The sequence below is a fragment of the Ahaetulla prasina genome, chromosome 6 (genome assembly GCF_028640845.1).
Source record: "Ahaetulla prasina isolate Xishuangbanna chromosome 6, ASM2864084v1, whole genome shotgun sequence".
In the NCBI taxonomy this organism is placed as follows: domain Eukaryota; kingdom Metazoa; phylum Chordata; class Lepidosauria; order Squamata; family Colubridae; genus Ahaetulla; species Ahaetulla prasina.
Window position 1 is genome coordinate 13,486,790 of NC_080544.1, and position 27,097 is coordinate 13,513,886.

Genomic DNA, 27,097 nt, shown 5'->3' on the forward strand with positions numbered 1-27,097 from the left:
AAAATGTGGGCTGCACCTTAACATCAAGAAAACAAAGGTAGCGCAGAGAAGACACAGGTGGGAGTGCAGATAGACAATGAGACCATCAAAAACTGTAAAGGAATTTATCTCCCTGGGTTCTAAAATCAACCAAAATGGTGACTGGAGCCCTGAGATCAAAAGATTTGGAAGAACTGCAATACCTAGCATGAATAACATCTGGAAGAGTAAAGACATCAGACTCAGAAGCCACTCATCTGAGATGGTGTAAAGGTCTCCTGCTTGAGCAGGGGTGTGGACTAGAACAGTGGTCACTAACCAGTGGTCCGTGGAAATTTTGGTGGTCCGCAGAAAAATTATTTGCATTTTTTATATTGCACTAAATACTATTTATCTTTTTTTAAAATTGATATTGGTGGTCCGCTGGATTTATAATTATGAATTTAGTGGTCCCTGAGGTCCGAAAGGTTGGTGACCCCTTGACTAGAAGGTCCCTTTCAGCTCTATTCTATTCTATTCTATTCTATTCTATTCTATTCTATTCTACTCCATTCCATTCCATTCCATATTCTATTCGATTCCATTCCATTCCACTCCATTCCATTGCATATTCTATTCGATTCGATTCCATTCCATTCCACTCCACTCCACTCCATTGCATTGCATATTCTATTCTATTCTATTCTATTCTATTCTATTCCTATTCCTTATTCTATTCCAATTCCTTATTCTATTCTTATTCCTTATTCTATTTCAATTCCCTATTCTATTCTATTCTATTCTATTCTATTCTATTCCATTCCATTCCATTCCATTCCATTTATTCTATTCCACCTATTCTATTCTATTCTATTCTATTCTATTCTATTCTATTCTATTCTATTCTATTCCATTCCATTCCATTCCATTCCATTCTTCTAAATGTAGATTGATGCAATAATTTTGTCAAATTGCTACTTATGGCCATGAGACTTCGACTCTGAACAAGGTAGATTAGGAGAAGGGTGGACGCCTTTGATTTGTGCAGCTGGAGGCAACTATTACGCATCCCATGGACGGCATGAAGTCCTAGACTGAACGTCACTTGAAAATATCACTTGAAGCCAAGATCACCAAACAGAGGTTGTCATACTTTGGTCATGTCATTAGAGCTGACTCATTTGAAAAGTCAGTCATGCTGGGAAAAAGGAAAACACGGCTGGACACAATACAATTTCATTGTATACATGATGTACATTGACAATAAAGGCTATTGAACTATTGAGCACCGGGACGACCATGATGGATCTGAAGGAGGTGGTGCAAGGCAGAGGGGGCATGGAGAGGGCTGATCTATAGAATGGCTGAAGGTTGGACATGACTGAATGGCTGACAATGACAATAACATGTCCAAGCAATACTGGATGCCTTGCTTGGGAATTATGGTAATTGTAGCTAAGATACTAAGATACAATGTCCTTCCTGTCGAAGACTACTTCAGCTTCAATCGCAACAATACACGAGCACACAACAGATTTAAGCTTAATGTTAACCACTCCAATCTTGATTGCAGAAAATGACTTAGCATATATATATATATAGGAAGAAGAAAAGAAAAACAATAGGACAGGAACAGTAGGCACGTTTGTGTGCTTATGCACGCCCCTTATGGTCCTCTTAGGAATGGGGTGAGGTCAATAGTAGAAAGTTTTTGGTTAAAGCTTCAGTACAGAGTTGTTAATGCCTGGAATAAACTACCTGACTCTGTGGTCTCTTCCCAAAATCCCAAAAATTTCAGCCAAAAACTGTCTACTATTGACCTCACCCCATTTCTAAGAGGTCTGTAAGGGACATGCATAAGAGCACAAGCGTGCCTACCATTCCTGTCCTGTTGTTCCCTTTTGTTATATCCAATTAATATAGTTATTACATACCTATACTTATGTACATACTTCTATATTGTATAGTTATTTCATGCTTATGCTTATATATACTGTGTGACAAAATAAAATAAATAAAATAAATGAATACTTTCTCAATGCTTGTACATTATTGTAACAGGCAAAAGGAAGGAAGAAAGGAAGGAAGGAAGGAAGGAAGGAAGGAAGGAAGGAAGGAAGGAAGGAAGGAAGGAAGGAAGGAAGGAAAGAAAGAAAGAAAGAAAGAAGAGAGGGAGGGAGGGAGGGAGTAAGGAAGTAAGGAAGAAAAGGAAGACAAGGAAGGAAAGTGGAGGGAGGAAGAAAGGAAAGGAAAGGAAAGGAAAGGAAAAGAAAGGAAAGGAAAGGAAAGGAAAGGAAAGAAAAGGAAGGATATCAACCTGTTTGCATGTTTTTTTGACAACTAGGAAATTAATTGCTTTTCTCCAGGATGTTTGTTTGACTTCCTAGATCAGCCTACTGATAATGACCTAAGATTTCTGCAAGGCATGGAAAGAGAAGTTAGGGAGACATTTGTCTCCCTCTCTCCATCCACTAGGATCAGGGATCATCCCATGAAGTTTACTGACAAGGAATTTAGAAAATTGCCTAACTCAACTGTGGAATTCAGTCTCACAAGATGCAATGATGGAGTTTGGATACTTTCCCTTAAGGACCGATCTCTTAAAGACCATGATCCTAGACCGGTGTTTCTCAATCTTGGAACCTTGAAGTCGAGTAGATATCAACTCCCAGAATTCCCCATCCAGTTCTGCTAGAATTGAAGTCTACACATCTTCAAGCTTCCAAGGCTAAGAAATCCTCATCTAGAGACTCAGTGTTATCTTTGGACTGGGAACAACATGCCTCCAAAGCATTCTACTAGCCATTGTGGGAAGCGAAATCCACTCCCCACTAGTGATTTCTATCACCTGACTAAGATGTTCTGAAAGGGGGAATCAAGCCCATCTAGTTTAGCCCAATGATGGTTGAGGGATTCCAAAAGATACCATGAGCCCCCGCCCCCACCAGCGACTGGACCGTGATAGATCTTAGCTTGATCCAGAAAGGGCTACTCTTGGGTTATCTGAGATTCAGAAATGAATCGTGTCCCATGCAAAGGTTGACTTGCAAGGGTAACATGTCTGCCCACATCTCTTCCCCCACAGATTTTAGATGTCAGTATTTCTTCTCACCAAACCCTGGGTAATTATTGACCATAATACCATGTTGTGAAACTCCAGTGAAGTCTGCCTTGAGTCTGAGAGGTGAGGGCATTCTTCAGATATACTCCCCCATGTCTCTCAAAATAACTCACTCCCCAGGGATCAAAATAGGAAACCCTCGTAAAACTGTGTCCCAGTTCAAGTCACAACCCTCTATTCAGTTGTCAGATGCATTCAAGCCCACCAGTTTATTTCTTCTCCTCACTACTTTAAACTGAGCCAGCAATTTGACTTCGAGATCCCACATCTTCTTCCCAAGAAGAGAAACATTTTTCAAAGTCATTTTTTCCTTATTGTGGGTAAAAAATCTGCTGATTGAATCACCAAATACCTTCTAGTTTTCAAATAATCCAGCAAAGAGAAGGGAGGGAGGAAAGGAAGGAAAGGAAGGAAAGGAAGCGAGGGAGGGAGGGAAGGAAAGGAGGAAAGGAAGGAAAGGAAAGGAAGCGAGGGAGGGAGGGAAGGTAGGAAGGAAAGGAAGGAAAGGGAGGGAGGGAAGGAAGGAAGGGAACGAAAGAAGGAAGGGAAGGAAGGAAGGAAGGAAAAAGGAATGAAGGAAGGAGAGAGAGGAAGGAAGGAAAGGAAGGAAAGAAGGAAAGGAAGGAAAAGGGAACGAAGGAAGGAGAGAGGAAGGGAGGGAGGGAGGGAGGTAAGGAAGGAAAGGAAGGAAGGAAAAAGGAAGGAAGGAAGGAAGGAAGGAGAGGGAGGGAGGGAGGAAAGGAAAGCAAGAAAGATCTTGAAATCATTTACGAAAAGCCACATACTGTAAAAAAGAAAAAAAAAGGCATCATGGCGGTACCAAAGTTTTGAAGGATGAGCTAACTTTTCCGCAAACTTTTCCCAGCCGTTCCCCTCCCCGTCCGGCTTCGCTCGCTCGGCTCTTCTTCCCTTCCTTTGGCAGAACCAGCCATCAAAGTCAAACTCCCTCGGGGTCGCCTCTGGCAGGCCGACCCCCCCACCCATCCCCACCCCCCAGCTGAGAGCGGAGGGCTCGCGATCCCGCCGGTCGCCCCGCTAGCCCCCCTCCCCTTTTCCCCCCCCTTCCAGACTTCCCGCAGGCATTTCTGCGGGGGGGGGGTGCGGGGTAAGGGGTCGGCTGAAGACCCCTCTCTCTCTCACACACACACACACACACACACACACGCTTGTCCGCCCTTCCAGGGGAGCCGCTCACCTCGTTCCTCTGCAGCTGGAGGAAGCTGCTTAGGTAACTCGAATTGAGCGAGGAGGTGCCCAGCTCGGCGCTGCTCTTGCTAGGGTAGCCGAGCTCCGGGTGCTGCGTGGAGGAAGACTCCGGCCGAAAGGCGTCGAAGGCGCTGGCCTGGTGGGTGTCTTGCAAGGAGAGGTAAACCCAGTTGAGCAACTGGGCCGGCTGGTAGACGGAGGCGGCGGTGGTCTCGATGGCTGACAAGAGACTCATCCTTGCCCCGGGTCGAAGGGCCCGCTGGCGGACGGGACCCCTCCCCTCTTCTCCCCCTCCTCTTCCTCCTTCCCCTCTTCTTCTTCTTCTTCTTCTTCCTCCTCCTCCTCCTCCTCAAACCCCCGGGGCTCGCTCGGCTGGCTCCCCCACTTCTCCTGGGGGGGCGTCTTCCTCCCCGCGGGGACCCAGCTCCAGGAGGGAAGGAGGGAAGGAAGGCGGGGAAAAGCCGCTCGGCTGCCCGGCGCCCTCGATCTTCTTCTACCCGGCCCCGTCGCAGCTCTGCCTAAAGCGCCCCGGGACTCTCCAGCAGCCGCAACGCCCCGCTCGCCCCCGGCATAGCTGCGGAGACCGACTTGGACTGCTCCCGCCGCGGGAATCGCAGCCCTTGGCGGAGTTCTTTGCAGGCGCTCTGCCTCCTCCTCCTCTTCCTCCTCTTCCTCTCGCCCCCCTCCGGCCTCTGCTGCTGCTGTCCTGGCCGAGCCCGATCCGCTATCTGGCTTTATCCTCACTCCCTCCTACTCCGGGGCGGAGGGAAGGGCTCGCGCACTCCTTCAGCACCACCTCGTCGCAATAGGAATAACTCCCAACTGGAGGGTTGGGAAGGGAGGGGGAGACGGGTCCGAGCGGGGTGGAGGGGAGGGCCGGGAGAAGGAAAGGCGATTGGTGGCTGAAAGTTCCGGGCTTCGGAAAACTTTGAACGTTGGGGAAGAGGTGGGCCAATCGGAAGAGAGCTGAGCGCCTTGCTTTCCCTTTGGTTCTCTTCCCCCATTCTCCCACCCACCCATCCATCCACCCACCCCGAAAAAAACGTAGACGCCTCTTCTTACAGGATGCAAGCCTTTGCCTGGCTTGGGTTTTAAATCGGAGTCTGGAGTCTGGCACCAGCTTGGAGAAGGACTTTCTTGGGTTTCAAGCGTGTACTTTGGACGGGGGGGGGTGTCCCCCAAAAGCTTTGCTGGCTGAGGAATTCTGGGAGTTGAAGTCCACAAGTCTTTAAAGTGGCCAAGGTTGGAGACCCTTGCCTTTGGACAACTTCTTATATCCTTCCAGCTGCGGTCAAGTCACAGAGAGGAGGGAGGTCGAGTTGTTTTCCAAAGCACCTGAAGGCCAGACAAGGAATAATGGATGGAAACTGAACAAGGAGAGATTCAACCTGGAAATGAGGAGGAGGACAGTGAGAACAGTGAGAACAATCAACTGAATGGAACAGAAGTTGCCTTCAGAAGTTGTGGGAGCTTCATCACGGGAGGCTTTCAAGAAGAGATTGGACTGCCATTTGTCAGAAATATGTGTAGGGCGGGGGTCTGCAAACTTGGCTCTTTTAAGACTTGTGGACTTCAACTCCCAGAGTTCCTCAGACAGCTTTGCCAGGAGGAACTCTGGGAGTTGAAGTCCACAAGTCTTAAAAGAGCCAAGTTTGCAGACCCCTGGTGTAGGGACGTGATGGCGAACCTATGACACGTGTGCCACAGCTGGCAGGCAGAGCCCTCTCTGTGGGCCCATGAGCTGTCTCCCGGCTCAGCTCCAACCCCGCATGCGCGTGTGCGCCTCCTGCTGGTCAGCTGATTTTTGGGATGTGCAGGGGGTGGGGCACATGCAGGAGATGCTCTTGCATGCGTGGGGGGTGGAGGGTTGTGCGCGCATGTGCGGGGGATGCGGGGCTTGAACATGAATGTGTGGGGCCAAGGACGCAGCATGCACACACACCCCACAGCCCGTTTTTGGGGCCAGGAGGCTGCAGGGAGGCCTGCTAGGCCCAAAAGAGGGGATGGGGGGGTCACACGCACATGCACAGGGAGAGTGTGAGGGGGTCACGTGTGCATATGCGGGGGAGCGCATTGCAATATTGGTGCCGGCACACACGCGCTTTTGGCACACGGCGAAAAAAAGGTTAGCCGTCACTGGTGTAGGGACTCCTGCTTGAGGGTGGGGGTTGGACTAGATCAGGGGTCTTCAACCTTGGCAACTTTAAGACTTATGGACTTCAACTCCCAGAATTCTGGGAGTTGAAGTCCACAAGTCTTTAAAGTTGTCATGGTTGGAGACCCCTGGACTGGATGACCTATAAGGCAGGAGTGAAATTAAAATAATTCCCCTACCGGTTCTGTGGGTGTGGCTTGTTGGGGAGAGGTCGTGACTGGGTGGGCGTGGCCAACTCAACATCACTCACCGGCCCCTCCCCTCCCAGCCACTCCTTGTCATGAATGGCAGGAAAATGGGGAGGGGACTATTCCTACTACCATCCTTCCCTTAGTCTGTGCTGAGATTGAGGAATGGGTGACAGGCAGGAAAATCCCCTTCCCCATTTTCCTGCCTTTCACAAAAATGGCTCCATTTCAGCTGCTCCCCCCCCCCCTCCATCCTGGGGACTACCTTAAAAGGGACAGGCTGCAGCAGCTCCATTCTGAATGGAGGAAGAAAAGTTAGCATTCTTTCCGCTGCATTTAATATTGAATTTTTCAGCAGAGAGAATGCTAACTTTTCTCCCTCCATTCACAATGGAGCTGCTGCTCCCTTTATGGTTCCCTCCTGGCCCCCTCCCTCCTGGGGACTACCTTAAAGGGACAGGCTGCAGCAGCTCCATTCTGAATGGAGGGAGAAAAGTTAGCATTCTCTCTGCTGCATTTAACATTGAATTCTGTGGCAGAGACAATGCTAACTTTTCTCCCTCCATTCAGAATGGAGCTGCTGCTCCCTTTACGGTTCCCTCCTGGCCCGCTCCCTCCTGGGGACTACCTTAAAGGGACAGACTGCAGCAGTTCTTCTGAACTAGTCTGAACCAGTAAGATTTCACCCTGCTATAAGGTCCCTTCCAACTCTGTTAATCTGTCCGACCTCCGAACCTTCAAGCGGGAATTGAAGACTTTATTATTCAATTGTGCGGGACTAGCTTAAGTGCATTTTAATTGATCTATTTATTATAATTTTAAATGTTAAAGGGTTTTATCGGTCTAGGACCGTTTTAGTGAATTGGCCTATTAAATATTTCGTTTTAAATTTTAAATCTGTTATTTATATTTTGTATTATTGTGTTTTAATATGGCTGTAAACCGCCCTGAGTCCTTCGGGAGAAGGGCGGTATAGAAATTAAATTATAAATAATAAATAAATAAATAAAATCTGTTAAGTGGAACTTTCAACCCGAATACATTCATAACATAACATAACATAACATAACATCAGAGTTGGAAGGGATCTTGGAGGCCTTCTAGTCCAACCCCCTGCCCAGGCAGGAAACCCTATACCATCTCAGTCAGATGGTTATCCAGCATTTTCTTAAAAATTTCCAGTGTTGGAGCATTCACAACTTCTGAAGGCAAGTCGTTCCACTTATTAATTGTTCTAACTGTCAGGAAATTTCTCCTTAGTTCTAAGTTGCTTCTTTCTTTGACCAGTTTCCACCCATTGCTTCTTGTTCTACCCTCAGGTGCTTTGGAGAACAGCCCAACTCCTCTTCTTTGTGGCAGCCCCTGAGATATTGGAACACAGCTATCATGTCTCCCCTAGTCCTTCTTTTGTTAAACTAGACATACCCAGTTCCTGCAACCGTTCTTCATATGTTTTATCCTCCAGTCCCTAATCATCTTTGTTGCTCTTCTCTGCACTCTTTCTAGAGTCTCAACATCTTTTTACATCGTGGCGACCAAAACTGGATGCAATATTCCAAGTGTGGCCTTACCAAGGCATTATAAAGTGGTACTAACACTTCACGTGATCTTGATTCTATCCTCTGTTTATGCAGCCCAGAACTGTGTTGGCTTTTTAACAGCTGCTGCACACTGCTGGCTCATATCTAAATGGTTATCCACTAGGACTCCAAGATCCCTCTCACAGGTACTACTATTGAGCAAGGTACCACATATACGGTACTGGTGCATTTTGTTTTTTGGCCTAAATGTAGAACCTTACTTTTTCACTGTTGAATTTCATTTTGTTAGATAGCCCAATGTTCAAGTCTGTCAAGATCTTTCTGTAACTTGAGCCTATCTTCTGGAGTGTTGGCTATTCCTGCCAGCTTGGTGTCATCTGCAAATTTGATGAGTTCCCCATCTATCCCTCGTCCAAGTCATTGATGAAGATGTTGAAGAGTACTGGGCCTAAAACAGAGCCTTGGGGTACTCCACTGCATACTTCCTCCATGTGGATGTAGTTCCGTTGAGGACTACACGTTGAGTGCGGTTGGTCAGCCAGTTACGAATCCATCTGGTGGTGGTGCTGTCTAACCCACATTTTCTACTTTATCTAGTAGTAGGTTATGGTCTACTTTATCAAATGCTTTACTGAAGTCCAAGTAAATTATATCAACAGCATTCCTCTGGTCTACTAATTTTGTCATTTTGTCAAAGAATGCGATAAGATTAGTCTGGCATGATCTGTTTTGACAAACCCATGTTGGCTTTTGGTTATTACTTTGTTTGCTTCTAGGTGTTCGTGATTCGTTGCTTGATTATCTTTTCCAGAATCTTCCCGGTATTGAGGTCAGACTGATAGGTCTGTAGTTTCCTGGATCTGTTTTTTCCTTTTTGAAGATGGGAACTACATCAGCTCTTTTCCAGTCCTCTGGCAGCTCCCTGTGCTCCAGGATCTTTGAAAGATATAGTTCAGTGGTTCTGAGATCACGTCTGCCAGTTCCTTCAGAACCTTGGGGTGTAATCCATCCGGTCCTGGTGATTTGAACTCGTCTAGGGTAGACAGGTGTTCACTTACCATTTTCTTCCCTATTTTAACTTGTGTTTCTAATCTGTTTTTTGTAGTGCTGTTTTTGATAGGTTGGATTATCTTTTCCTTTTGTGTAAAGACAGATGCAAAATATGAGTTAAGTAGACCTGCTTTCTCCCTGTTGCTTGTCATCTTCTTGCCTCTTTCTCCCAGCAATGGGCCAATTGTTTCCTTGACTTTTTTCTTGTTTTTAACATGTTGGAAGAAGCTTTTTTTGTTATTTTTTACTTTTGTCGCTAGCCTTTGTTCATTGTGAGCCTTAGCTTTCCTCACTTCATCTTTACAGGCTCGGGCTTTATGCTGATATTCTGCCTTAGTTATTTGCCCTCTTTCCACTTTTTATATTTGTCCTTTTGTCTTTCAATTTGTCAGATAGTTCTTTATGCATCCATGCTGGTTTCTTTTGAGATCTACTATTTTCTTCTTCATTGGTATTGTGTTAGACTGCACTTTTATAATCTCACTTTTCAAAATTTCCCAAGCTTCTTGAGTTGTTTTCCCCCTGAGGAGTCTCATCCATTGAATCCTTCTCAAGCTCTCTCTAAGTTTATTGAAATTAGCTCTCTTAAAGTCCAAGACTCTAGTTTGACTTTGGTCTACTACTTGTATTTGCTTAATGTTGAATTCCAATATTGTGGTCACTTGCCCCAAGGTTCCTGTAGCTTCAACACCTTCTATCATTTCATCTCTGTTAGTGAGAATTAAGTCCAATATGGCTGATCCTTGTCGCCTTCTCTATTTTTTGGGAAACAAAGTTGTCTGCTAGGTTTGTTAGGAACCTGTTGGATCTTCCACTTGGTGCAGAGTTTGTTTCCCAGTTGATGTCAGGGTAGTTAAAATCCCCCATTACTACTGTGATGTACTTCCTACATACCTTAGTTAGCTGACTAGCAAAAAGTTCATCTACTTCCTCTGTTTGGTTGGGTGGCCTATAGTATAGACCTATGGCAATATCGTTTTTCACCCCTTTTATATTGACCCAAATACATTCAAGATGATTTTCATCATTGTTGTGCTCTATTTCTGTAGAGATGTAGTTATTTCTTATATATAGTGCAACTCCACCTCCTCTTTTATTTGGTCTATTTCTTTTAAATAATTTATATCGCTCTAGCTGTATGTTCCATTTGTCAGTTTCATCCCACCAAGTTTCCGTAATGGCAACAATATCATATCTACCCTCATTTACTTGGATTTCTAATTCACCCTGTTTATTCCTCATACTCTGTGCATTGGTGTATAGACATTTGAGTCCATTTGGATTGATCTTGTGTTTACTGTCTACATAACCTGTGTTGACTGCCCCTACTTTCTTGCCACCTGTTGGTTTAGTGCACATGGTATGGCACTCACTGTTAAATGCTTGGTTTTGCTTGATAGCATGGTTGATAGTCTTACCCATACAGACATCTATGTTACATGCACTGATAACCCTTTTAGTTTTCGATTGCTGGGGACAGAAATTTTCTATATCAGTTAATTCTCTGTCCCCACTGTTCAGTTTAAATGTTTATCCAGAAAATCTGTGAATGTATTGCTAAGTAACTCAGTCCCTTTCTTTGATAGATGCAATCCATCTCTTTGTACAATTTTTCATTGGACCAGTTGCAGACATCATGACTAATAAAACCAATTCCTTTTACACCACTCCTTTAGCCACACATTAAACTCCACTACACGCTGGCCTTTACCTTTTGTTCCTTATGTACTGGTAAAACCTCTGAAAAGTTAAGCCTACAACCTATGGTATTAAATTCATACCCTAAGCTCTGGAAATCATTCTGCACAGAAAGCACATCCTTTTGGGACAGATCATTTGTGCCAAGATGTATAAATCAACATCAGAATCCTTACTGGCATTCTTGACTATCTTAAGAAGATTCTTGTCTCTGCTGGCAGTAGCACCAGTAATTATGGAAGTCCATCCTCTTCCACTGTTTAATAGGTTCAAAAATGGCCAAAATTTTTTCCTGAAATTAGACTGGATCAAGCTGTAGCTCTTTAACTTTTCAGTCACTTAAGAAACTCTAAGGCATGAAACATTTCACTGATTTGTGTTTGACCTCAGGGCTTCATGGCCAGCTTGATATCACTTTAGTTCTGTAACATCTGCCAGAAAATTGATAGTTTTCAGCTGGGAGTTGAATCTGCCAGCAAAATGGAACTCAGGACATGTTTTTGCTCAGAGGCAGAAGCATTTCATCTGGTATATCTAAACAATAGATCTGGTTTCTGTGTTTGACATTCTGAGGATTCATAGCTTGTTTGCAATATCAACCATTTCATGTCAGAAACCATCTGTATCAACACAACTCAAAATTTATTTCCAATAGTTCAATGCTTCTAGAGCAGGAGGCTCAAACTCGATTTCACTGAGGGCCACATCGGGGTTGTGTTTGACCTGGAAGGGGGGGCGTGTGTGGCCAGGGGGCATGGCCAGTTTGACGTCACTCATCAAGGCTCCATTTTTGGCCGCGATGGCCTCCTGCAGCCCTCTGCCAGTGAAAATGGAGCCCAGAAAAACTATGCGCGGCCATCCCAAGCGCCGTTTTCACTGGCAGAGGGCTGCAGGAGGCCGTCGCGGCTGAAAACGGAGCCTGAGAGGGCTGTGTGTGGCCTTCCTGAGCTCCATTTTTGCTGACAGAGGCACTGCAAGCCAATCCTTCACTGTTCCCAGGGCGGGCCCATGAGCAAGATTTAAGCACCCCATGGGCCAGATCTGGCCCGTAGGCCTTGAGTTTGACACCCCTGTCCTAGAGGGACTCCTGGATGGTAAGACGCATTAGGCCTGGTACTAGAAATTTGTAAACCCTTAAACACTAAGACCCACGGCTGAAATATTTCATCCAGTTTTGGTCACCACAATATTAAAAAAAAGATGTTAAGACTCTGGAAACAGTGCAGAGAAGAGCAACAAAAATGATTAAGGGCTAGAGACCAAAACATATGAACAATGGTTGCAGGAATTGGGTACGGCTAGCCTAGTGAAAAGAAGGACTAGGGGAGGCATGATAGCAGTCTTCCAATATTTGAGGGGCTGCCACAAAGAAGAGGAGGTCAACCTATTCTCCAAAACTACAAGAAGCAATGGATGGAAACTAATCAAGGAGAGAAGCAACCTAGAAATAAGGAGAAATTTCCTGATAATCAGAACAATTAATTAATGGAACAGCTTACCTCCAGAAATTGTGGGTGCTCCATCATTTGAGGTTTTGGACCCATTGGGTGACAATGGATCCAAAATTATATAGAGTTTCCTCTAAAGCCGAGTCATCCATGATACAATATATAGATCAGGGGTCTCCAACCTTGGCAATTTTAAGCTGGCTGAGGAACTATGGGAGTTGAAGTCCACAAGTCTTAAAGTTGCCAAGGTTGGAGACCCCTGTATTAGATGTATATCAACAGTACATGAACAAGGGCAACTGAATGCCTGCTCCAATCCAAACTGCATCCCGCTTCTGTTCTCCTAAAATAGCAATGGAACTGTTGCTTTGTCACAACAAAATGGCAGCTGTCACACAATTTGGCCCAAAATCCAAAGCAGGGGACCTTTTGTTCAATGATGTCCACTATCTCTATGACAGGGGTGTCAAACTCAAGGCCCGGGGGCCGCATCCGGCCCACGGAGTGCTTAGATCTGGCCCATGGGGCTGCCCCAGAAACAGTGAAGGACCGGCCCACAGTGCCTCTGCCAGTGAAAACGGAGCTGAGGAGGGCCGCATGTGGCCCTCACGAACTCTGTTTTCTCTGGCAGAGGGTTGCAGGAGGCCGTCACAGCCAAAAACGGAACTTGGGAGCCCATTTTAGCTGGCAAAATGCTCGGGCTTCCACAGGCACCCTCGAAGTGAGTGACATCGAGCTGGCCATGCCCACCCTGGCCACGCCTACCCCCCGGCCCCCCCAAGGTCAAGCACAACCCTGATGCGGCCCTCAATGAAATCGAGTTTGACACCCCAGCTCTTCGAAGTAAATTTGCATTGACTTCATCATTTCTAGGATCGACACGTTCTGCAGCTGAGCTGCCCACTTAATAGCTGCATTCATGTTTGCAGAAGATAAATCCAGCATTTGACCTACTAACACAAGCATTTGCAACCGGCAATGATTGCTATGTAAACTATGAAGTGGCTCCAAGCAGGGAGAATCAGAAGAAAGAGGGACTTGTGTTTGTTCTAACTTCTGTCTCAGAAGTTCAAGCAAGTTCTTCTGTCTGTCTGTCTGTCCATCCATATCTGTCTGTCTGTCTATCTATCTATCTATCTATCTATCTATCTATCTATCTATCTATCTATCTATCTCTATCTATCTATCTATCCATCCATCCATCCATCCATATCTATCTGTCTGTCTGTCCATATCTATCTATCTATCTATCTATCTATCTATCTATCTATCTATCTATCTATCTATCTATCTATCTATCTATCCATCCATCCATCCATCTATCCATCTGTCTATCTATTTATCATGTCTGTCTGTCTGTCATATCTATCTGTCAGTCTACCTATCTAGCATCTCTCTCGCTCTCGCTCTCTCACATACACACACCTTTCCGTCTGTCTGTCAACCCATCATCTCTCTCTCCCCCTCCCTCTCCCTCCCTCTCCATTTATCTCTAGCTCTGTCTGTCTGTCTATCTATTATCTGTCTATCTATCTATCTATCTATCTATCTATCTATCTATCTATCTATCTATCTATCCATCCATCCATCCATCCATATCTATCTAACTATCTATCTATCTATCTATCTATCTATCTATCTATCTATCTATCTATCTATCTATCTATCCATCCATATCTATCTATCTATCCATCCATATCTATCTATCTATCTATCTATCTATTAGGGCCTCTGGTGGCTCAGACTGCTAAGACAGTCTGTTATTAACATAGCTGCTTGCAATTACTGCAGGTTCAAGTCCCACCAGGCCCAAGGTTGACTCAGCCTTCCATCCTTTATAAGGTAGGTAAAATGAGGACCCAGATTGTTGGGGGCAATAAGTTGACTTTGTATATAATATACAAATGGATGAAGACTATTGCTTAACACAATGTAAGCCGCCCTGAGTCTTCGGAGAAGGGCGGGATATAAATGCAAATAAATAAAATAAATAAAATAAAATAAATAAATCTATCTATCTATCTATCTATCTATCTATCTATCTATCTATCTATCTATCTTTATCTATTTATTATGTCTGTCTGTCTATCATATCTATCTATCTGTCAGTCTATCTTCTAGCATCTCTCTCGTTCTCTCTCACACACACATCTCCTGTCCTATTATTACCACAAAATGTGACCACACTAAGAAAAGACCAAATCATATGAGTTAATATGCCAACATCTGAGATCCACCCCCAACAACAAAGATAATTGTTTATTATTTATTATTAAAAACTTCATTGACAGAAGTGAATATTTGTAGCTCTGAGCCGAACTGTGAACTTCTTGGTACTCTTTGAGCCTGGCTGTTTTCTTGCAGATTTTTCATTACCCAATTAGGTAACATCAATAGTGCTAGGAGGAAGAAGGGTTTGGTGCAGTGGTGAAATCTGAACTGGTTTACTACTGGTTTGGGGGCTGTGAATGCGCTCTGCACGCCAAATGTGAGGTTTGTGCACGCGCACATGCAGTACACACCAAACGAGGCATGGGAAGGAAGGTAAATAGAACAACACGCAGAGAGTGGGTTGATCAGCTGTGGCGCGCGATCGTCAGAGCCTTTTTTTTCTTTTTTTAAAGCATTTTTTTACTACCTATTTGGGTGAATCGGTAGTAAAAAATGCTTTTAAAAGCAAAAAAAAGGCTCTGACAATCGCGTGGCTCAGCTGTGATTGTCAGAGCCCTTTTTTTAACCTTTTAAAAGCATTTTTTTACAACCTTTTCCTACCATTCGGGTGGGAAAAGCGAGCAAGCCGGAAAGAAGCGGCAAGCGGGCAAGCAGGTGACCGGGTGATTGGGTGGTCATGGGCAGGGATTTTTGCTACTGGGGGTCCAGGGATTTGTGCTACTGGTTCTCAGAACCTTCTGCAACTATCGCTACCGGATTGGCCGAACCGGTCCGAACCAGGAGCATTTCACCCCTGGTTTGGTCTCTTTTTATATACTACTTTTGTGTGTCATCTTTCAAAATATACTTTTATGTGCTTTCTTTCCACTGTTTTATTTATTTAAGTCTTGCTTTTTTGCCATTATTTTCCTATTTCCCATAGGTAACATCATCAGTTGCACTGATGATGTTACCTAGTTTGGTAATGAAACATCTGAAAGAAAACCACCAAGCTCAGTCAACCTTTATTCTCTGAGACATTCAGAGTCAAAAAAAATACATATGTTGTATTAGCTTTGTTCTAATGGGAAGCTAATCTCACAAACAACCCTTTAATGTGTATCAAGGTGATTATTCCAGATGACCTGTAAACAACATAGTACAAATAAAATAATATCACATTTTATCGGCTTTCTTCAAAGAAAAAGATTACTGGCTTAGGAACTGCAGTTCATTCCTCCAAAACCTCTAACTACCATAGAACCTCAGAAGCTCCAATAGCATCTGGACCAAATAAACTGAATAACAAATGCTTAAGTTGATTAAGCTGCCAGGAAACACATTGAGGTAAATCACACTCATTCTGTAATCCTGACATTTTCATTGACTCAAGCACCATGGCTCCAAAATTCCTTTTTCAGTCAGCCAAATCTAGCATAGAGTCCGTCCAAAAGAAACTGTCTTGATTTCAGTTTTGGGGTATGCTTTTTTTTGTAAAAGATTATTTCTTGAAGCACCAAAACCATTTTTAAAAAAAGGGAGGGGGAGGATATGTTGATCTGTGATTTTACACATGCACACATAGAGACACAGAAGGTGGTACATTTTTTAAATGTAGCATCTTCTCCTGGTCTCAAAACTTTTGTGCTCCAATGGTCGTAATTTACTGCTTGTTCTAAAAGTAAATGTATCCCAAATTCTTCGTTTGAGGGCTGTTCTAGCATTATCCAAACCTAATCAGCATAGACTTTCCATAGAGAAAGCCAGCAGATAAATTTGACCTAAGGCTTTTTTAAGCCATGCTTATTTCAAGAGCTCTCTACTTATCAATGGGGCCAATAGAGAGTAAAAAGAAATCATGTTCTAATATGCAATGAAAGTATAGCTGTCTACACGTACAGTAGGATAACCATTAGAGAGAGAGAGAGAGAGAGAGAGAGAGAGATAATGATGGATGATTGATAGATTAGAATAGAATAGAATAGAATAGAATTTTTATTGGCCAAGTGTGATTGGACACACAAGGAATTTGTCTTGGTGCATATGCTCTCAGTGTACATAAAAGAAAAGATACGTTCATCAGGGTACAACATTTACAACACAATTGATGGTCAATATATCAATATAAATCATAAGGATTGCCAGCAACAAGTTATAGTCATACAGTCATAAGTGGAAAGAGATTGGTGATGGGAACTATGAAACGATTAATAGTAGTGCAGATTCAGTAAATAGTCTGACAGTGTTGATGGAATTATTTGTTTAGCAGAGTGATGGCCTTCAGGGAAAAACTGTTCTTGTGTCTAGTTGTTCTGATGTGCAGTGCTCTATAGCGTCGTTTTGAGGGTAGGAGTTGAAACAATTTATGTCCAGGATGCGAGTGATCTGCAAATATTTTCACGGCCCTCTTCTTGATTCGTGCAGTATACAGGTCCTCAATGGAAGGCAGGTTGGTAGCAATTATTTTTTCTTTATAGATAGATCTTCTTATAGATAGATGATTGATTTACTGATTGATTGATAATAATAGATGACTGATAGATTATAGTTCTAGTACTGTTCAACATCTTCATCAATGACTTGGACAAGGTGATAGATGGGGAACTCATCAAATTTGCAGATGACATCAAGCTGGCAGGAATAGCCAACACTCCAGAAGATAGGCTCAAGATACAGAAGCATCTTGAGAGACTTGAACATTGGGCACTATCTAATAAAATGAAATTCAACAGTGAAAAAAGTAAGGTTCTACATTTAGGCAAAAAAAATAATAATGCACAGGTACCATATATGTGATACCTTGCTCAATAGTAGTAACTGTGAGAGGGATCTTGGAGTCCTAGTGGACAACCATTTAGATATGAGCCAGCAGTGTGCAGCAGCTGCCAGAAAAGCCAACACAGTTCTTGGCTGCATAAATAGAGGGATAGAATCAAGAACACGTGAAGTGTTAATACCACTTTATAATGCCTTGGTAAGGCCACACTTGGAATATTGCATTCAGTTTTGGTCGCCACGATGTAAAAAAAGATGTTGAGACTCTAGAAAGAGTGCAGAGAAGAGCAACAAAGATGATTAGGGGACTGGAGGCTAAAACATATGAAGAATGGTTGCAGGAACTCGGTATGTCTAGTTTAATGAAAAGAAGGACCAAGGGAGACATGATAGCAGTGTTCCAATATCTCAGGGGTTGCCACAAAGAAGAGGGAGTCAAACTATTCTCCAAAGCACCTGAAGGTAGAACAAGAAGCAATGGGTGGAAACTAATCAAGGAGAGAAGCAGCTTAGAACTAAGGAGAAATTTCCTGACAGTTAGAACAATTAATCAGTGGAACAACTTGCCTGCAGAAGCTGTGAATGCTCCAACACTGGGAATTTTTAAGAAAATGTTGGATAACCATTTGTCTGAAATGGTGTAGGGTTTCCTGCCTGGGCAGGGTGCTGGACTACGACAATGGGTAACACTGTCACGTGTTTCATCCATCTATCATCATCATCATCATCATTTCAGAAAAAGATAATATTTGGTAACTATTGGCAAATAAAAAACATACATTTATTTATTTATACATTTATAAATTCTTCTGAACCTATCTCACTTCCTGCTGATCACTTTGATGGATCCACATAGCTTTTTCTGGTAACAATCCCAGCTTCCGTATTTTCTAAAAAATCTACCAAAATCTGCTTGTAAAAAGAATAAACTATTGGCATGAGAAAACATCCAAATGTATAAGAAAATGTATAAATATTGATTACCGATGCGAAACTGTTAAAAAGAAGAAAGTGATAATATTTCTTTTTGGTTTGTTTTTTTAAAAAACTGTTTAATAAAAATTATTTTAAAAGAAAGAAAGAAAAGACATCCATCATTTTGGAAAAAACTATTTGGTTTTAAGGCGTGCAAAATTATATACAGTACCTGAGGAGAGTGCGTAAGTCCTATCATAAGTTGCATTTCAAGTCGCCTCAGAGAATAAGCTTAGACTGATATCCTACACCCCAAACTGGATAGAAATTCCAGAGTATCAAATTGCAGGGTTCTCCCACATGCTTGTTGTAAATATGGCTCTATATGCACTTTACAACTGTCCTGAGAGGCAGAAACAAGTGATATAAATAACGCTTTGTAAGCCTCCTCTTCGGTTGAGGCTCTTGTGAATTTTACAGGCCTTAACTGAAGGTCTTGACCTTCAGTAACAGTAACAGAATTGGAAGGGATCTTGGAGGCCATCTAGTCCAAACCCTGCTCATGCAGGAGACCTATACTAGGGATTTGAACCGCCGAACTGCCGACCTTTGTGATGGAGAAGTTCAGCATTTTAGCCACTGAGCCACCTAGCCAGGCTCTCACCTTCATGTAAGCCACCTCGGTCTTGGCGATAGTCTCATCGAACTCATTGCGGGAGGCCATCCTGTGGGCCAGGGTCTCGTTGATGCAGGATAGGCGCACGGTCAGCAGGTAGAGGTCACCCTGCAGCTTGCAACCTTCTCCTCCTGCTGCCAGACCTGCCGGCTCACCTTGCCCCTCTTGGCACACAGCTCCTCGGTGCATTTAAGCAGCACCTTCAAGTAACCTTCCAGGTTTGCCACCATTTTTCTAAAGGACCAAAATCGTATTGCTTTGTGGTGCTTGCACCCTATGACTATCATTAAGTGTTGTACCTTATGATTCTTGACGAATGTATCTTTTCTTTTATGTACACTGAGAGCCTATGCACCGAAGACAAATTCCTTGCATGTCCAATCACACTTGGCCAATAAAGAATCCTATTCTGTTCTATCATCACTTCATGATTCGTCTCATTGGTTCCATGCTTCCTGGCATCAGTTCCCACCCTGCTGATAAAAGCCCAGACGTGCTAGGCAGGCCAAGGTGCAAGGATGCCAGACCATCACATCCCCAAACAGCTCCTCTATGGTGAGATGTCTCAAGGAAAGCGATCGCACGAGGGGGGAGCGGATTGGTGGCAAAGGAAGCGATACAAAGACACGCTGAAAGCCTCTCTCAAGTCCCTGGATATCGGCAGCACCTCGTGGGAAACCCAGGCACATGATCGATCGACATGGCGCACGTTGATCCACCAAGGCTGCCAGACATCTGAATCAGTGGTGGGCTTCAATTTTTTTTACTACTGGTTCTGTGGTTGTGGTTTGGTGGGCGTGGCATGGCATGGCATGGCATGGCATGGCATGGTGGGTGTGGCTTGGTGGGCGTGGCAGGGGAAGGATATTGTAAAATCCCCATTTCCTTCCGATCAGCTGGGACTTGGGAGGCAGAGAATAGATGGGGGCGGGGCCAGTCAGAATTTTTACTACAGGTTCTCTGAACTACCCAAAATTTCCGCTACCGGTTCTCTAGAACTGGTCAGAACCTGCTGAAACCCACCTTTGATCTGAAGACAGAAGGTCAATCACAATACAAGAGAAGCGAGCACTCCACAAAGCCAGAGCTGCAAATGCTGCAACAATGGTGCCCACACATGTCTGTCCGACGTGGAAGAACACTTTGTGCCTATATAGGCCTTACCAGCCACCTGTGGACACATCGTGGACAACCCATAACCTGTTAGATGTCAAGGTCCTCTTCCAACACGATGGGTGAACATCATCCATGCTTCCTAGGATACGACAGATTACTATTTAAGAATATAAGGACACTGGATTAGATCCAGGATCTCTCTTGTGGCCTCCCACAACTCTGGCACTCTCTGAGGGGTAGAAAAGTCAGTGCCAGCTGAGATTTCTAGAAATTTTAATGCATGATTTACTGATAGAAGAGAATATTTGTAGGTCGGGGCTGGACTGTGGGGTCCTTGGTACTCTCTGAGCTTGATCAGTGCACTGATGATGTCACCGAGTGTGGTAATGAAACGTTTGCAAGAAAATAACCAAGCTCAGAGAGCGCCAAGGACCTTACCTGGCCTACACCAGGTTGAAGAATCCCAGATTAGAATTTCTAAAAATAGAGGTTTTTTTCCTACTTCTCATCAGCCAGACGTTCTGAGTTTTTCTCAGTTCTATCCGTCAAATATTAGACATCATGGTGCCAGAAAAAGTGAGACTCTACTGTTGGAAGAAACGTCCATCTGGATTCAGTTCCAAGTGGGGAGAAAGACACGGAAACATGGAGGCTGTTTGGAAAGATGGTGGACAGGACCACGTGGTTTGAGGTCCTGGGCCATCGAGCACATGGGTGAGAGACAGTGAGAGATTTATACCCTCTCTTGGGCCCCACCTTAGAGCTTCCTGTTCCTGTGTAAGGGCAGGTATCCTGATTGGTTGTCAGACTCCCATAGGGACATGCAGGGGTAACTTTGTAGGTTGTCTTGAGTCTCAGGCTTGGTTGAATCTTGCTGGGTGATGAGGTAATAAAACTAATCCTGAGAGTGGAGGTCTTAATCCCATCACCCTGGAGCTGAAGTGGGGGCAGGGAGCTGCAGGAAGCTGCTTTGTCTTTAAAAACATCTTTCTCCTTTTCTCATCTAGGGAAATATAATATTCTGCCTTTCTAATATTTCCTAGAACCATGATGGCAAACCTATAGAATGTGTACCACAGGTGGTACGCAGAGAAATCTCTACGGGCACGTGAGCCGATGCCCAGGTCAGCTCCACTGTGCATGACTGCGCACCTCCCCCCACCAGCTGATTTTCAGGTCTCTGCTAGGAGACGCCCATGCATATGCGGGGGTGGGGTGGGGTGGCCAGCTGCAAATAGAACTGAAGAAGGGAGTATCTATCTATCTATCTACCTATCCTATCCTATCCTATCCTATCCTATCCTATCCTATCCTATCTATTATAATCTATCTATCTATCTATCTATCTATCTATCTATCTATCTATCATCATCTATCCTATCCTATCCTATCCTATCCCATCCTATCCCATCCTATCCTATCCCATCCTATCCCATCCTATCCTAATCTTCTATTATCTATCCTATCCTATCCTATCCATTCATCTATCTATCTATCATCTATCTATCTATCTAGCTATCTATCTATCTAGCTATCTAGCCATCTATCTATCCTATCCTATCCTATCCTATCCCATCCTATCCCATCCCATCCTATCCCATCCTATCCTATCCCATCCTATTATATCTATCATTCATCTATCTATCTATCTATCTATCTATCTATCTATCTATCTATCTATCTATCTATCTATCTATCCTATCCTATCCTATCCTATCCTATCCTATCCTATCCTATCCTATCCTATCCTATCCTATCCATAATCTTCTATTATCTATCTATCTATCTATCTATCTATCTATCTATCTATCTATCTATCTATCTATCTATCTATCCTATCCTATCCTATCCTATCCTATCCTATCCTATCCTATCCTATCCTATCCTATCCTATCCTATCCATAATCTTATATTATCTATCTATCCTATCCTATCCTATCCATAATCTTATATTATCTATCTATCTATCTATCTATCTATCTATCTATCTATCTATCTATCTATCTATCTATCTATCCTATCCTATCCTATCCTATCCTATCCTATCTATTATAATCTATCTATCTATCTATCTATCTATCTATCTATCTATCTATCTATCTATCTATCTATCTATCTATCTATCTATCTGAAGTGCACCCGGGGACTCCAGTTAGTCCAGAATGCAGCTGCGCGGGTGATTGAGGGAGCTCCTCGTTGCTCCCGGGTAACACCGCTCCTGCGCAGTCTGCACTGGCTACCTGTGGTCTTTCGGGTGCGCTTCAAGGTTTTGGTTACCACCTTTAAAGCGCTCCATGGCTTAGGGCCCGGGTACTTACGGGACCGCCTGCTGTTAGCTATCTATCTATCCTATCCTATCCTATCCTATCCTATCCTATCCTATCCTATCCATAATCCATAATCTTCTATTATCTGTCTGTCTGTCTGTCTGTCTGTCTATCTATCTTACCCATAATCTTCTATTATCTATCTATCTATCTATCTATCTGCATGCGTGGGGGGTGGGGGGTGAAGCACGCCCCCCCATCCCCCATTTTGGTGTTAGTAGGCTTTCCTGAACCCTCCTGGGACCAAAAATGGGCCATTTGGTGCCTGCTAGCACCAAAACAGGGGTCATGCATGCATGTGCAGGGGGGCAGGGCCTGCAGGCGGGCATTGCACTATGGGTATCAGCACATACACTTTTGGCACCCGAGGAAAAAAAGGTTCACCATCACTGTCTTCAAATATTTCATTCCTCTAGGAGAGGGGTGAGTGCTAACTTTCTACACCACAAAGAGTGCAGAGAAGAGCAACAAAGAAGATAAGGGTTCTGCAGGATAGACTGCATATTGAACAATTGAGGGAACTAGTCTAACAAAGAGAAGGAGGAGGGTGGTTTGATAGATGTCTTCCAATACTAAAGACGGGCTGTCACAGAGAATAGAAGGTCAACTCATTCTCCAAAGCAACACAGTACAGGACAAGAAGCAATGGATGGGAGATCATTAAAGAGGTAGCCAACCTCAGGGAACAAGGGAGAACTTTCTTGCTTGCCTTCAGAAATTGTTGAGGCTCCATCACTGTTTAAGAAGAGATTGGACAGCCACTTGTATGAAATAGGGCCATGATGGCGAACCTATGGCACTCATGCCACAGATGGCACATGGAGCCATATCTGTGGACACATGAGCATTGCCCTAGCTCAGTTTCATTGCGCATGCACGCACCGGCCAGATGATTTTCAGGCCTTCCAGGCCCACCGAAAATTGTCAAATGGGCCATTTCCGGCCTCGGGAGGGCCTCGGGAGGTGGAAAAGGCCATTTTCACCCTCCCCAGGCTCCAAGAAAGTCTCTGGAGCTTGGAGGGGGCAAAAAATGACCCTACCGGGCCCACTGGGCCATCAAGTGCCAAAAGCAGGGGGAGTGCGGGGGAGTCACAGGCACATGTGTGGGGGGGCGGGGCGCATTGAATTATGGGTGTGGGCATGCACGCGTGCAACCCCCCCAGGCTCCCCCCACTTTTGTCACGCGACAGCAAAAAGGTTAGCCATCACTGGTATAGGGTCTCCTGCTTAAGCAAGGGGTTGGACTAGAAGACCTCCAAGATCCCTTCCAACTTCATTTTTCTATGTTCTCTATATTATCTTAGCTTCTTTCATGTGGCTAGGCCAGTGCATCAGAATTTTATCTTTAACAAATGTCTATGGAATTCCTTCCTTCCTTCCTTCCTTCCTTCCTTCCTTCCTTCCTTCCTTCCTTCCTTCCTTCCTTCCTTTTTTCTTCCTCCCTCCCTCCCTTTTTTCTTTCTGAATTTCTTGCTTGCTTGCCACCTTCTAATCTATCTTCAGGCATGGTATCTTTGCCCAGTTTCTGTCAGATAAGCCACCTTTACCGGATTGTACTAGTCGAGATGAAATGAGAGGTGGGAATAAATAGCTTGCGATGTTAGAAGAAAGTTTGGAGCACCAACAAGACAAATTAGCTTTAGGAAAACAGATGAGGCGATTTTCTTTTGGAAAAGTTAAACTTACGCTCTTGCAAAGGAAAGCTAATCTTGCCTGGAATTTCATATATTTTAATGGTTATCATTACCTGGCTTCAAGCCAGGTTAATAATGCATCTGCCATGTTTGAAGGATCAGGCTCCCCCAGCAATCTCTTCCCACAGGCAAAGTGTTCACCTTCATGTGCCAATAACGCAAGAAGTTCAATTGTCCTTAGGTCATTTTTTTTAAGCCCTTCCAGATGCTGCAAAGTTTTCTCTTTTACCTCCCTTGTTTATTTTCATGGGTTTGGAGGAGAAAGCGTCTGTGACATGCTGGTGTGACTAGTAAAAATGCCGAAGGCTGAACATGTCTCTCCTTACCAAGAAAGAGGGATGATCAGAAAATTTTTCTTTCTTTGTTTATATTTTGGATGCGCAAAGAAAGGGGGGGGAAACATTTCACTTCTGGTGGGTAGGGTAAATTGCAGTGGTTAAAGGAAGGAATCCCAGTCATGCCAAAATGTTCAAAATAAACAAAATTAAGGTTAGAAAAGCCAAACCTTTTAAACAGCGGCCAAGGAATATTATACAATCACTTGGAGTTCTTGGGCCACATAAATGCGTTGGTGGAACATCACAAGCCTTGATGTTCTGTCCTTTGTTAATTTACCATTAAGTCAAATTTCGAAATGTATTTTTAATGGGATGAACGTCGTGCCTGGAAGACTTATCCTCATGTACCCCCAATATACCCCATTGTGTGTGTGTGTGTGTGTGTGTGTGTGTGTGTGTGTTTGTATGTGTATTAATGCCACGTCCTCATGAAGTTGCCTGTATCTCTTCCTTGGTCTAAAGCAGAGGCAGCTTCAAATGAACTTTTGATCTTCGGATTTTAATACTGTTGACCTTCTTTGCCAAGATGGGACATTTACCTAGACAAAACCTTGGTGGTTGTAGTTGTGGTTGCTGGGGAAGGGAGGTCAGGACCTCCTGTTGGCCACTTCAAACTGTTGTGGATAAACCTTGTCTTCCAGTTCTGGCCTACAGAAAAAAAGAGCCAACAAACTGACAAATGGTCAGCTCTAAATTGGCACTAGAATTCAAGAACCCACAAAATTAATAGAATTCAAGAGGGGTTGGAATTAGACCACTTGTGGGAATGTAATAATAACTCTACGCACTCAACTTGTAGTCCTCAATGGAACTGCATCTACATGGAAGGAAGTATGCAGTGGAGTACCCCAAGGTTCTGTTTTAAGCCCAGTACTCTTCAACATCTTCATCAATGACTTGGATGAGGGGATAGATGGGGAACTCATCAAATTTGCAGATGACACCAAGCTGGCAGGGATAGCTAACACTCCAGAAGATAGGCTCAAGATACAGAAGGATCTTGACAGATTTGAACACAGGGCACTATCTAACAAAACGAAAGTCAATGGGGAAAAAAGCAAGGTTCTACATTTAGGCAAGAAAAAACAAATATATCACAGTATATACCACATATATAGATGTTTTCTGAGAGGGAAGTGATCGCAGCTGTTAAAAGGAAGAAACAGCTGCGATCACACATTGCTTCTAGAAGCACGAAGCTGAAGCCCGAAGATGACGAATGAGACTTTGTCGAAACGTCGCCAAGACACTTCTAATTTTACGCGGGAGAAAACCCGAATAACCAAAGACCTACACACACACACACACACTCACACACACACACACACACACACACACACACATTGCTCAATAGTAATAATTGTGAGAGGGACCTTGGAGTCCTAGTGGACAACCATTTAAATATGAGCCAGCAGTGTGCAGCAGCTGCCAGAAAAGCCAACACAGTTCTGGGCTGCATAAACAGAGGGATAGAATCAGGAACACGTGAAGTGTTAATACCACTTTATAATGCCTTGGTAAGGCCACACCTGGAATACTGCGTTCAGTTTTGGTCACAACGATGTAAAAAAAGATGCGGAGGCTCTAGAAAGAGTGCAGAGAAGAGCAACAAAGATGATTAGGGGACTGGAGACTAAAACATATGAAGAACGGTCGCAGGAACTGGGTATGTCTAGTTTAATGAAAAGAAGAACTAGGGGAGACATGATAGCAGTGTTCCAATACCTCAGGGGCTGCCACAAAGAAGAGAGAGTCAAGCTATTCTCCAAAGCACCTGAGGGCAGGACAAGAAGCAATGGGTGGAAGTAACTTAGAACTAAGGAGAAATTTCCTGACAGTTAGAACAATTAATCAGTGGAACAACTTGCCTCCAGAAGTTGTGAATGCTCCAACACTGGAAGTTTTTAAGAAGATGTTGGATAACCATTTGTCTGAAGTGATGGTTTCCTGCCTAAGCAGGGGGTTGGACTAGAAGACCGCCAAGGTCCTTTCCAACTCTTTTATTCTATTCTATTCTGATTCCTCTCTTGATTCTGCCCTCAGGCTCTACCTATCCTTCTTCACATGCTGGTTTATTTCATCTTTTTGCAGGGATTCACACATTTTGGGCTAAGAGGCATTTAGAACATAGAATAATAGTGTTGGAAGAGACCTTGGAGCAACTTGGGTGTCCTCCTGGATGGACGGCTGTCTTTTGATGAACATCTGGCGGCCGTCTCCAGGAGGGCCTTCTACCAAGTACGCTTGGTTCGCCAGTTGCGTCCCTTCCTTGACCGGGATGCCTTATGCACGGTCACTCATGCTCTGGTCACTTCTTGTTTGGATTATTGCAATGCTCTCTACATGGGGCTGCCCTTGAGGTGCACCCGGAGGCTGCAGCTAGTCCAGAATGCAGCTGCGCGAGTAGTAACGGGAGCCACTCGTTGCTCCCACGTAACACCACTGCTACGCAGTCTGCACTGGCTTCCTGTAGTCTTTCGGGTGCACTTCAAGATTTTGGTTATCACCTTTAAAGCGCTCCATGGCTTAGGGCCCGGGTACTTACGGGACCGCCTGCTGTTACCTCATGCCTCCCACCGACCCGTACGCTCACACAGAGAGGATCTTCTTAGGGTGCCGTCCGCCAAACAATGCCGGCTGGCGGCCCCCAGGGGCAGGGCCTTCTCTGTTGGAGCTCCTACACTCTGGAACGAACTTCCCTCTGGCCTACGCCAAGTGCCTGATCTTCGGACCTTTCGCC

At 44.2% G+C, this 27,097-nt stretch overlaps 1 protein-coding gene across 1 annotated transcript in view; it reads right to left on the bottom strand.

Moving 5' to 3' along the window:
* Window positions 1-5,085, bottom strand: part of ZCCHC24 (zinc finger CCHC-type containing 24) — a 189,396-nt gene extending 184,311 nt beyond the window's left edge. The window contains exon 1 of the mRNA XM_058189521.1: window positions 4,275-5,085. Within this exon, the coding sequence (XP_058045504.1) occupies window positions 4,275-4,520 (246 nt within the window). The 5' untranslated portion in view covers window positions 4,521-5,085. The remainder of the gene's footprint in view (window positions 1-4,274) is intronic.
* Window positions 5,086-27,097: the final 22,012 nt, after the last annotated feature.